General features: G+C 44.6%; 1 protein-coding gene across 5 annotated transcripts in view; it reads left to right on the plus strand.

The window, feature by feature from the left end:
* ADAMTS2 (ADAM metallopeptidase with thrombospondin type 1 motif 2) overlaps window positions 1–13,132 on the plus strand; it is a 176,652-nt gene that overhangs the window by 109,589 nt on the left and 53,931 nt on the right. For 4 of the 5 annotated variants that reach the window (XM_061456941.1, XM_061456943.1, XM_061456942.1 and 1 more), the window contains one exon: window positions 8,589–8,791. In XM_061456941.1, coding sequence (XP_061312925.1) covers window positions 8,589–8,791 — 203 coding nt within the window. Of the gene's footprint in view, window positions 1–1,866; window positions 1,981–2,500; window positions 2,707–8,588; window positions 8,792–13,132 lie in introns of those variants that run through there. The other variant, XM_061456945.1, reaches the window with a different exon arrangement.

A 13,132-nucleotide genomic window follows, 5' to 3' on the forward strand; every position in this document is an offset into this window, starting at 1 on the left:
CAGCCCCTGCCCTGGCTAGGAATTTGACTCTTTTTTTTTTACATGTGTGTTTTTTCATATTTATTTGTTAAAGTCTATTAAAACCTAATTTTCCCTTCTTGCAGCATAGTTGGCTTATGGAAAGACAGCTGCCATCCCCTTTAACCTGTTATTCAGTTCCTGTGCCATGGTTTGGCATTTTATTCTGTTAAAAATGCAGGTGGGATTGTTAGACATGTCACCTACAAAGCCAGGGGTCAGCTATGCAGCTTATTTAATGTGCTAATTTGCTGTAATGTAATCATGCTTGGAATTTGGATTGGACGTTGGAGTATCTTGGTGGCAGACTTGGACTCAAATAGGCCCTAAGCACTTCATTATAGCCAGGGAAAGTAAGTTGTGGGTCAGACCCTGATTCTTTTTGTGCAAAGGGAAGGGTTTGGGTCTTCAGGTGGGATCTCTGGGGCTCGTACACCTTCATGAAGCTGTAGCCTGCATGGAGACATAGCTGAACTCTCCAGCTTAATTAGTCATGCATTAGCTGTAAATAAGATTGAGAGTATTGAGCTCTATTTGTAGCTCTGTATGAGCCCTGTACAACGAAGCCAGCTTTGCATGGGTGCACACGTGTGCTTGCGGGTTCTCAAGGGATAGAGCCCTTTTCCTGAGGTAGCCATAGGCTCTCTGAACGGGTGTGATGTAGGAAATCATAGAATCCCAGACTGGTTTGGGTTGGAAGGGACCTTAAAGATCATCCACTTCCAACCCCCTGCCACGGGCAGAGACACCTTCCACTAGACCAGGTTGCTCAAAAGCAACATGTTCTGCAAGTCACAGGCTCTGCACGGAAGGCCAGTTTACGATGACTTGCCCAAATACTTGCAGGATAAGCATTTCCCAGATACAATCAGTTACGTCAATGAAACTTAGACACTGGCCCATAAATTAAGTTGCACTTTTTGCCCCTTCTTGAGCTTACTTTTTAGCACTGAGTTAGAAACTTCTTGCTTGTTCATAAGTTGTGAAACCTGTGTTTGCATTAGTAAGGTTGGGAGTTGAAAAGTTTCCAAAGGATAAATTTTGCTGCTGGAAAAAAATATGTTCTGTTCTCAAAGACCATTTCAACCAGGTCACTCAGATTGGTTTGCCTGGCTGGTTTGCCATTCCTTTCATTCCCCCTTTCTGACTATTATGTTGTAATATGAAAGTTAAAATGGTAACACAATATATTTCACCATTTGGAAGAAGAGAAATAGTGTTTTAGCCCAGGGTGTTCTCTTGCCTCGCTCTCACTTAATCTTTTAACAGTGCAATTATCTCTCATCTTTGTTATTCATTGTGTGACTGTGGCCCTGATGAGATCAATTTAGTTTTCAAGTTCTCTTTCTAGTATTGTGATACCTTTTCTCTTTGTTGTGACATGCCAGAAGAGATCTCCCTGGCAACATCTACCTGTGGTTATTCCCAGTGCCTCTCACTGGGCCATTTGCCATGGTGTCCACTGCACCATTGTCACAGTGCTAATTGGTTTAGCCTTCCAAAAACACAATTCCTTGCCTTTCAGTTTTGAAAGTTCTCCCCTGGTTTTGCCACTTTGGTAGGTTTCAGCTTTATTTGTTATAGCTCTGATTGAGGCAAGAACCTGAGTATATCTTGAGATTTAAAGTCATTGTGCTATTGTGCAGGTGAAAAAGAAAGGGAGCAGTGATTGTGCCTGTGTGTTTGCAAGAATGTGCACTCATTCTGCAAATATGGGACAATTCTTCTGCCCCAAGAACTTTGCAAGAATTGCTCTATAAAGGCCCAAATACACAGTATTTGAAACACTGTTATGTAGTTTGAACGTCTGATTTCTCATGCCATGAGCAGATCGTTCCAGGAGGAGTTAGTTCAGCTGCCGTATCTACTGGCCTTCTTGCAGCTGGAATCTGAGACCTATTTGTGGGAGCCCAGCCCAGCTTACCCCAGCACCCGTGGCAAACTTCCCTGGACAGATGAAAGGTGGAGCAGGCTCCGTGTTAAAATGTGATTTGACTAGAAATGGCATTGCTCTAAACTAAGAGGCAGGGATCTCGTAATGAGATCATATGGTGAGCCAGGCATGCAGCCCAAAAGTTCCCTTTTAAATTCCTTCTTTGCAGATAAGGGCAGGACGAGGATTCGTAACCTGGGTGAGGATGCCTGGTGCATGCCTGGTCTTTATGACTGCTAGGTGTGGTCTTGCTTTTGGTTTATGTAAAAGCGTGGAAGAGATGGAATTTGAACACACACCCAAAGAGAGTTCTGCTGTGATAATTGCTCTTTGTTAAGGGTTTACCAAATAGCAGCCACTGCGTTAACCTGTGATTCGAGAAATCACAAGAATCCTCTGAACGTTGAGCTCCAAGTCAAAACTGTGTTGAGGCAGTGCCCTCCTGGGGGTGCCTTTTGAAGAGGGCTAACTTGGTATCATGTACCCAGGGCACTGTGTGTGATTTGCTTCTCTTGTTTAGACCATTTTCAATTTGCTTTCACCTCACAGGAGCTCTCTTCCATTTTAATTCACCTTCCTGGATTTACCCAGATTTCTTATGAATGATCTATAGCAGAAGTGCCCGAATGCAGACTGTGGAATGGGAAGGGGAATTCTTAATTATGAAAGACCAATGTAACTGAGCGGGATGGTGACGGGGGAGAAGAAGACAAACAGAGGGCATCTGGAAAGCAAAAAAGAAAACAAAGAGGAAGGTGAGCAGGGCTTTAAAACCCACAGAAATCAGAGAAACTGTTGATGAGCAAGTGACCAAAACATGTCCTGATTGTGTGCAACTGTAATAAAAAACAACCCCCAAATAGAGGAACTTAAAAATGGGAGAAAAGCTTTTCAGCGAATAAAAAGCAAGATTTGTTGACTGCTCCTTGTTTGCTTCACCCTCCGTGAGCTGAGCTTCAATTTACCATGGAAGACAAATGAGGATTTTAGAATACATGAACAGGCTAATTGGGGGCTAACTGGGGAGTCGGTTGATCTCAGAGGACAGACACAACAGAAGCCTACAGCATACGAGTGGCAGGGAGCGTTACCGAAGGATGACTTGTGATTTAAGGCGCAATTCCCAAAAGAGCAGTTCTTTGTCAAGCTGTCGAGGGCGTCTGGTACTTTTCCAGAGGTGCAGATGTACTTGAGCAGTGGGAAGCTGAGACTTAAAGCAAGTCCACCCTGGCTCCTTCTGCTTCCCTGCCACACAGACTGTTCCTCCTGTCTTTGCCTCCTGCCTGTGCTGTGATGCTCCAGGCTCGGGGTGGCATCACTACCAGCTTCAGTGCAGCTGAGCAGGGGTGGGTGCCCTGTGCTTTCGCAGCGCTGCGTGCACAGGTATGGTGTGACCACAACACAACAGGCTCCAGTTGTGCTTTGCTGGAGCTCAGTCTCAGTCACTGGGGTTAAAAAAGCAAGAATTAGCCGGTGTTTTGCATCAAGCCACATGAAGGAATGGGAAGCTGGGTGTTCCTTCAGGAGCGTGTCCCAGGGATGGAGATCAGCAGCAAAACAGCACGTCAGAAGTGCTGGTCCTTGTGAGCCTGCAGAGAAGGTGCTCAGCAGTCGGCTCAGGTGTTTGTCTGCTCCTGCAGTGTCAGATGAAGTGTCTGCACAAGCAAACAAGCTGCATTTGAAATGGTGGCTGGCTGGTCTGAATGCTGCACGCTCCTATGGGAAGAGGAATTCCAGTGTGGTGGTGTGCTGACAAGCTGCAGATGATGGCTGTGAACATGACATGCAGTTCAGTCTCCCTGTCCTGCTCTCTCTGCTCTGGGCTTGTCAGAAAGTCCCTTTCCTCTATTTGAAAGAGGAAGTAAAACATTAAAAACTGCTTTATTAAGACAGTATCACTGCTGGGAGATTGAGGAACCCTAAAGCTGGTCCTGTTGAAGCTTCATAAGGGACTCTTTAGGAACTGTGTGTGCAGCTGTATTTCCCTGACCCCATTTGAAAGGGATCATGAAAAAACCAAAACAAGATCCCAATCCAGCAACTATGCGTTTGGTGGATGTCCTAAAGGGAGTGACAGAAAACACAGGGAGAGGCAGTTTTCGTGTCAGGCAGTGTGTTTATGCTTCAGTAACTCACAGCATCTGTTTGAGCTTTGCCTGCCACGATGGGTAAGGCAGAATCAGAAGATGTCATGTAATTAGGTTTCTATAAGGCACATGATAGCAAAGATTAATGAGCAAGGCAAAAATTCCCAGAAAGTAAGGTGTTGTCAGACATCCCAAACTGTCACAGATGGAGAAGTCTTCTGGAGACCTGCAAAGGCAAGACTGAGGTTTGTGTCAGTGTGAATTTTCCTTGTCCTAGAGATGGGAATTGGAGCATGGCTGCATGATGCTGCCGTGGTACTGGATGTTGAGACCTCTAGTCCCAGTGAACGTGGAAGCTCAGGTAGAGCTAACATAAGAAGGAAAATATCAGATTGAAAAGTGGAACAGTTTGGGTAAAAGGTTGGGATATTGCACATTGCTCAGAAGGGAGCAGAGCAGAGGGATCGTGTATGACGTGCAATGCTGTAAGTAGTTTGCACCTGCACTGTATAAAGACCTGTCCTCTTCAGGTCTCGATGTACTCTACATGTATTAATGCATCACTGGGGCTGTCACAGATGGGCACCTTTGAGTCAGCAAACAACTCGGACTTTACTGCCTAGGAGTAGTAAGGATCACTTGCTGTGTTAACTGAAAGCAGAAATAGAGGGCACCTAAAACCCCAGGCTGCAGCACCCAGCAGGATTGTGCACATGCTTTTCCCTTGGTAGTTTTGCTGCCTGGATCCCAGCTGCCTTCTGCATCTCCCAGCACCACAGGGATAGTCTGTGTCAGGGGCAGGAGCACAAGCCAGGCTGCCTGGCTCCGGGTTTTATGCTGAAGCCAGAAGCACAAGTTTCCTTTCCATTGACAACTTGGGCACTTTTATTCCTCCTCTGGGAGACGGTCTGCAGGGCTAGGAGAAAATCACTAAAACACCAATGATGTTTTAGCTGGCTTTAGAAAAAAGAGTGATTTTTGAGGGATTTTTGGGTGAGCTGTTACAGTGCTGCTGTCTTTTTGAATTATTCTGCATGAACAGCACAAGAGAAGAACACAGACTTGCCTCTCAGTGGTTAATTTTCACAAATGTGAATTTTTCCTAGCGGGAGCAAGGAGGAGGTTTCAATACAGGCTATTGTTAGCCCCTGCAAATGCCAAGTGTCTGCTCTGGGGAGATGGAGAACAAAGTTGGCACCAATAATTAGTGGCTGGTGCACTGATTTGGCAAAAGTTGCTGAAAATGAACATCTGATGGAGAGGTCTTGGGATGGTTTAGTTAAACACAGTGCAGTTTGAGATGACTTTTGGGATGTTACTGTGGAAAGTGCAGGCCTGATCAGAAGGAAAATGTGAAGGAGTTTGGTGTCGTCTTTAGTTCGTTGAGTTTTTCTCTTGAGCTTTCCTAGGGCATTGTTAGCAGTACAATGATACAACTGAGTTACTGAGGATAACTAAGGAAAGTTGAGATGGCAAAACGTGAAAAATGTCTCCTTTACTACAGGTACAACTTTGTTCACTTCCTCTTTGGTAAGGCGCAGGTATTAATTTGATATGGATGTAGCTGTCACTTAGGAGCAAATCCGACATGGAAATAGCACAGCATGGGCCAGTTCATCATCCAAGAGACCAAGAGCAGCACTGGAGGAGAGGAATGCCTGTGGTGTGTGCTCAGGCTGTGTGTGGAGGCATCCCTGCCTGTCTCCCAGAAGAGTCTCCTGGGGAAGGACACTGGTGGGATATGAATAAAAGTCTTGCAGCTACAGCTGTAAACGTATAGAGCTGTGCTGCTGGTCTTGGGATGATTCCAGCACCAGCTGGAGCTGGTGCAACTTGCTCTCTGCTGGAAAGGGCATTGGGTTGATGCCTCAGAGGTACCAGTGCCCACTGGGCATGTTGTCTTGAGGGGTAGCACTTGAGGGGTGAAGGTAACTTTGGATTTGGGGAATTTTTATGCTCCAAGCAAACCTTAAAGTGCTTGGTTGGCACCCACTGGCAGAAAGACGACTCTCAGGGAAACTCCTGGTAACTTTCCTCAGGGAGTCGGCAGGACTGTGAGGATTAGTGTGACAGTGATGAAGTGAGGAACAGAGAGGGAGCACAAGCAGTTTTCACTGCAGGATGGTAGGATCACGTTTCGTCTCTGGCTGATTTACTCACAGCAGGAATAAAGCTACTGCACTAGGAGTTAGTTTGACTTTGACACATAAGAGAAAGAAATGAAAGCACAGAAGCTCTTGATACCTTGACAGCCAACCATCCACCAGAATAACACCCCCCAGCAGCAGAGCTGCCCATCTGCAGCCGCAGTGCGGGCTCGGCTCTCCTGCTTGCCCAGCGCTGCAGCTCTGCAACAGCAGGGCTGATGGCTTTGGCCTCACTGCTGATTGCTGTAGCTCTTGGTGAGCTGCACGGAGAGGACATGACCTGCAGCCCCTGCCAGCCCCGTCTTACTTTTCTAGAGATTTTGTGAGATTTATGGTCAAATTTTACAGAAACTGTGATTTGCCTTATAGATCATCAATGTATGATTGACCCTCAGTCCTGTAGTGACTCCCCTGAGACTGCTGTGATAGCTTGGTAATCACTGCTGGGTGCTAGTAAGGATTAACACTGAGGTTTCCTTGGTGGAGTAAAACATGAGGTAGGGCTGGAGCTCGCTGCTTGGCTGGTTTTGAGCCCTGGTAAAGAGCTGTCTCCATTGCTGCAAGGCCAGACCCCTTCCCTCTCCACAGTAACTCTTAGAGTGACAGCTGGGCTCTGCATGAAGAGAGAATTTTCCTGCTGAATCATGGATTCTGACCAACTTGCAGTCCCAGGAGCAGAAGCTGCTGGAGCCTTGAGGCTGGTAATGAGAACACGGTGGTTGTGCTTATTAGCTGCATTAAATGCTGTTCTCCCAGGAGAAGGATGTTGCGGCTCCATGGGGATGTAGGACCACTGCATGGGGCTTTCTGTCTTGTCCCGTGTGTGAGCTGAGCTCTGCTAGTGCAGTGCAGTGGCCTACAGCTTTAGGTCTCATGACAAGCGTGGCCTTGAAGCTTGGTGGAGCAATGGTAAGGACAAACTGGACACATTGCCCAGGCAAATGTGCCTTTTGGGGACTGTCCTTTGACTGGAGGCCTCTTCTAGAAGGCAAAGAGGCAAGCATCTCACCACACAAGGCACAGCCTGAAGCACCATGGAGGATGGGTGTGCATCCCTCCTGGCAGCCAGGGGCTGTACAGGTTGGTAGGTTATGCTTACCACAGTAGGAATCTATGGGGTCTCTGCTCAAGCTGCACATTGCTCGGCACATGCTGAAGCAGAAGCCTAAGGCAGCGACCTTAAGGCCAGAGCACAGTCATTGTAATAATGAGCCCAGTGATCTGGTGACTCATTCATCCCTTCCCAAGCAGCCAGTTTTGATGTGAAAACTTCAATAAATGAAGATGGAGAATCCACTTCTGTAACATTTCCAAGAGTTGTTTCTTGTTTCTGCTTTGAAGATGATGGCTTCAACTTCCTCCCTTTCCTTCCTATTATGTTTCTGTGAACTAAGCACTGGGAAACTTTAATCAAGCTGGAGTGCTCTCGCGCCTTTCTTCGCCTCTCTGAGCAAGTCTTCCTGAAATTGTCTGAAATCAAGAGGTTCTCCACAGGGCTTCTCTTGTAATGCAAATGATAATAATGATATTAATGGCAATCATTGTTATTCTGTAGGGTGAAATGTCTATATTTTCATGTTAATTTTTAGTAGGCAAGTGTCTCATTAACTGCATCCCATCCTGTAAGAGAACGTGCATTTCATATCACAGGGACTGTTACGAATCGTTAGTAATAAAGTTGGCTGCTGTTGTGCCTGATGGATTGGTCTTTGTCATACAATAATGCAGAGCGACATGGCAAGTTGGGAATGAAATATGAAAAGCTGTTAAAAACATTGTGAACCTAGTTATAAATTAATTACTTTAATATCTAAATTGTGTTCCTGAGCTGTAACAATAAGGAGGATCCATGTCACTACTGTTGAATTGAATGCATGCATCTAAGAAAGTAGCTCATGTTTTGAAGCAGCAGGGATTGGTTTGTTACTACCTGCCTGGATAGAAAAAGGATATGTTGGCAACTGCACTTGCCTTCTGTGCGCAGCAAGGTCAGGATTTGAAGTATGGTGTCTATCTTCAATTGTTCTGATGGAAGATGGAAGATATCCAAAACTCCTGAATAGTATATTTTTTTACAAGTACTTTAAAGCAGTAAGTAATTTACTACAAACATCTGCATTCTTCTCATCAGGACATCGGTATGATTTATGCTCCTTTTGACCTTGTATTTATTACACAGTATTGCTTTGTAGGAAGTCTTACTTTTACTTTGCAAAGTAAAAACCTTTTGGGTTGGATTTCTCTCTCATTTAGGTTATTTTTAATTGACATCAACTGAAACTAATGCTGTTATATAATACACAGAACATAACAAACTCTGCTGCTTCACATACACACCAGCTTAGCTGAGACCTGAGCCTGAACCTCTCTTGGTTGACAACCCATTTGTCTGTTTGGTTTCAGCTTCTAACCTCACTAATCTGGGCAGTCTCGACAGCGCATTGAGCTTTATTGAAGACCGGGTGCATAGATCAAGGCAGCGCTCTCGAAGGCACGCGACGGAGGATGATTACAACATTGAAGTCCTTTTGGGGGTTGATGACTCAGTTGTTCAATTCCATGGGAAAGAACATGTCCAGAAGTACCTGCTGACCCTGATGAATATTGTGAGTATAACTCCACTAACTGCACTGTGGGAAGGAAGGTGAATGAAGGCTGGTTCAGCCATTTGAATACGACATAACGGGTTTTTCTTAGGTCAGGAGGTAAAATAACTCTAGCAGGAAAATTCAGAAAAAGCCACTTTCAGAAAAGCGAAAAGGGGAGAAGGAAAAGAGGAAAAAAGGGCCAAGAAAGAAGCTGACTATGCGACACTTAAAATATTCAAAGTCCTGCTTATGTACTTTGGTGGATGGGGCACAGAGTCAGGGGCTCAGGTTCTTGGAAGTCATTATACTTTAGTTGCATATTCCCTTAACCTAAGCTCCCTGCTGAAAAACATGGTTTGGAGAACTTTCTTCAAATGAGGTTCTATTAGAAACTTTGATTGGTTTATACATCTTTAAAACCACTTAGTTAAATCCTTTTGATTCCTCAACAACCACCTCAAGTCCCAGGCCACCAACCTACTCCTTGCTCACCCTGCAGTAAAATATTACACAGTTTATCACTGAACTTTCTGAAGTTGTTTTAATATTTACTCCATGACTGACATCTTTAGGTTTTCTCAGTTAAATATTTACCCTTCAGAACCATAGTCTGTACAGCAGAGTATATAGCGTAGAAGTGATGAAAGGAGACACTAGAGAATATTAGATTTGTAAGAACTATTTTTCCTTTCTAAATTTCAGTGCAGCAGGCACAGCAGCCCTCTAATACCTTGGTCAATAAGCAAGGAGTCTATTTTCTGGGAAAAGAATCAAGTTTTGAAAAATCATTTCTATTACAGATCAAAACCAAAGCCTGTTTTATTCTTCTGGCCAAAAAAAAAAATGGAAGTGAGTGGTAGCCCCTTTCACAGGCAACTCATTCGGAATGACAGGCTGAGGAAGTTGGGGCTGTTCAGCCTGGAGAAGAGAAGGCTGCGTGGAGACCTCAGAGCAGCCTTCCAGTATCTGAAGGGGGGCTATAGGGATGCTGGGGAGGGACTCTTCATTAGGGACTGTAGTGACAGGACAAGGGGTAACGGGTTAAAACTTAAACAGGGGAAGTTTAGATTGGCTATAAGGAGGAAATTCTTTCCTGTTAGGGTGGTGAGGCACTGGAATGGGTTGCCCAGGGAGGTTGTGAATGCTCCATCCCTGGCAGTGTTCAAGACCAGGTTGAACGAGGCCTTGGGTGATATGGTTTAGTGTGAGGTGTCTCTGCCCATGCCAGGGGGGTTGGAATTAGATGATCTTAAGGTCCTTTCCAACCCTAACTATTCTGATTCTATGATTCTATGACTTTCTTCCTTCTCATTCCCATCTGCAACAGGAGTCTTTACTCAATAAAGCACACTTCTCTAAAAATTTCAGGTTCAGTGAATGGGTGCTCTTAGTGAAATATTGTTGAGTGAAAAATCATAGGTCTGCTCTGGTTTTGACAAATAGAGCATGACTGCTGAAGTGATGTCAAGAGGATGAGTGTCTGTAGGTGACTGCTTGGCATTACAAACCATAGAGGCAGACATATGGACAGAAATCCAGGCTGTGAGGTACATTTGCCTTGGATATATTTTTTCCAAGATATATTTTTTTTTAATTATGGAGCTTGTTTCTTTCTTTCTTCATCGCATTCTGTTCACAATGTGCAGAATGTCACCATTTTTCACTGTAAATGAGAGGTGGAACACAATTTAAGAAAAATCCTTGTGTGATGTGAATTCAGTTGCACCGACTTTTTATAACAGTATTGTAAATAGTTAAAAACCTGCACTAATGTTAGAGTTATAAGGTACTTACTGTCTGCTCTGACAGCTGTAAATACATATATTCTAACAGAAATGACATAGTGAATTTCATTTATGTGTGTGGTTTGTTTCCTCTGAGGCTTAAAACAAAGTCTGCAGTGAAACAGATGTTTTTATGCATCTCTAAATTAACAAGCCAAACAGGCCAAACCAGGAATGCGACTGAAATGGTTTATACAGGACTCTTTACTTATCATGTCACTTAAATCTATTTTTAAGAATTAAAATATACAGTAATGGTTCAAGAAGCCCTAAATGTTCCAGTTCTGGAATATACTTTTCTCTAATTTTAGCAAACCATCCAACACACAAATTGTAAGGAATAACAGCTCTTCAGCATGCTGTCTGTGCAAGTGGTTTAGAAAGTGCAGCCTGTGTAGCCATCCCCATAGGGCTGTAGCAGCTCTTGGCAGAGGCAGTAGTTGTTCTGTTGGGAGAAACATGTCTTCTGGGGACTGAGGATGTGTCACTTGCCCTGTGTCCAAATATGAGGAGCAGTTTGAAATCCGCAAGCCTCTTGAGGAGGCTCTGTATAGTCTTTGGCAGTTGTCAGTGTTGTCTTGTTCTTTTCTTCTTCAAAACTCAGCTGGTTTCTGGAGTCTGTATTTAGCAGAGCGATGGGTGATGGTAACCAGCTCTGTTTCCATCTGTCCAAGTGTTGCTCCAGAATAGAGAGGCAAGAAGAGTTTATTACTGCAGATCCCAGGCAATGCTGGAGACCTGCATCATGTTGAGGGACATCACAATGCAGAACTTGCCCTTCCCCTTGGCAATGTAATTCCAGCTGGCAGCTCCTCCAGCTCTTGCCCTCATTGCTAGCTGAATGCAAAGCATGCTTCTGTTTAGACCATTCCTGTGGTCTCCTTTGCTGAAGCTCACACAGTGACTCCCCCATTGTCCTCTCTTTTACCTCCTTGAGTAGCTGGTTTTGTTTGTTTCTTTCTGTAGAGAATGGGCCCAATATAAAAAGCCTGGGGGTTCTCTGGCTGTTAGGGGTCACATGTATGCAGTATGTTTCTAATGAGATGCATAGGTCCAAGGGTACCTGGAAAAGAAGAGACAGGTACAAAAAGTTCCAGCTGTCTTTTTAAACCTGGTGGAAGATCCTACCATAACCATCAGACTGTGTGGTACCCTGCTGTTTTTCTGGATGTAATCAATTAGCTGTGTATGGTAACAAGGTAGTAAGCATAAAATCAAAGCATGCATAGAAAGTAAATAAAATATTAGTGGAAGTATTTACTGGAGATAAAAGGGTGATCAAATAGTTGAATTTCTGTCGTTCCAAAAGCGAAATAAATCCCAGGTGAATCCTCCCTTATGCCAAGCACCTGGATACATGACATCACTTTCCCAGAAGCAACTCCCAGCATGGTTTCTTCTCCCCAGTTTTCTTGATTTCATTGCATGTGATGGCGTGAGCAGTTGTCCTTGATTAAATTTTCCCAGGGATCTTGGGTGGAACCCTACCACCAACCCAATCAAAACAGTATTTTTTTTGTCAAGCCCAGTGCAATGACTTACTCAGTAAATCTGTTTTGTGCTGCTCAAGTGATGTGTTGCAGTCCACACCTAAAAGCCATAAAGTGAGGAAAAACAGGGGCCGGGTGTCCTGGCTATCTCAGATAGCTGTGCTAATACTTATCCCCATGTTTAGAAATGAAGTCACTCCCAAACGAAGGGTGATTGACTCCAGAGGAGTTTTAACACTTTGGGCTGCAGCCACGTATTGCCTGACTGTTCGCCAGCCGCTTCACCACAGTGAGCTCGGCCTCTTGCCACCCCCTTTTCATCCTCCAGTCATTTCCTAATACAAAAACTTCAGTTTCTCTTGACATCCTCTCTTTTCTCTGCTCAGCACCATCAGGACGTTCGGTTCATCTTTGGAAAATACACCATTGTTTTCACATTAGAGACCCTCGGCTGCCTCTTGCTTGCACCAGTTTCTTTCGTACGTCATGCTGTGTTTTTTTCCTGGAAAGGATATTAGCTTGCACAGTCCTCTGCATTTCCAAGCGTGAGCCCACACATTGCACAAATTAACTTTGTATTTATAGCATGCAGGAGCATTGCAACAGAGGAGAGAGATTTGAGTGGTATCTTGCAGCTCTGTAGTTCACTCAGGAACATGGAAGGTGATTCAGTTTCAGCAAGAAGAAGGCTAAAAACCCCAGGGATTGTGTTTGCTCATGCAGGTGTTTGGGAAATATTAGAAAAGGCTGGAAGTGGTGTTGGAGAATTATCTTGTTCCTTAGGAAATGAAAGGATTTCACTGCAGGATGCTTTGAGAGGAGGAGCAGGGTGCTGAATGGATGTTACTGAGCTAAATGGCTTGGATGGGTGTACTGTTCTCTTGCTGGATGGCTGAGTCCAAAGAGTGGTGGTGAATGGAGTTAAATCCAGCTGGTGGCTCAGTACTGGGGCCAGCTCTGTTCAGTATCTTTATCAGTGACCTGGATGAGGGGATCAAGCACACCTTCAGTAACTTTAGATGACACCAAGCGGGGTAGGAGTGTTGACCTGCTTGAGGGCAGGAAGGTTCTACAGAGGGATCTGG

Source organism: Pezoporus flaviventris, unplaced genomic scaffold, assembly GCF_033815535.1.
Source record: "Pezoporus flaviventris isolate CSIRO_AGI_PZ_B2104156 unplaced genomic scaffold, CSIRO_AGI_Pfla_v1 ptg000023l, whole genome shotgun sequence".
In the NCBI taxonomy this organism is placed as follows: domain Eukaryota; kingdom Metazoa; phylum Chordata; class Aves; order Psittaciformes; family Psittacidae; genus Pezoporus; species Pezoporus flaviventris.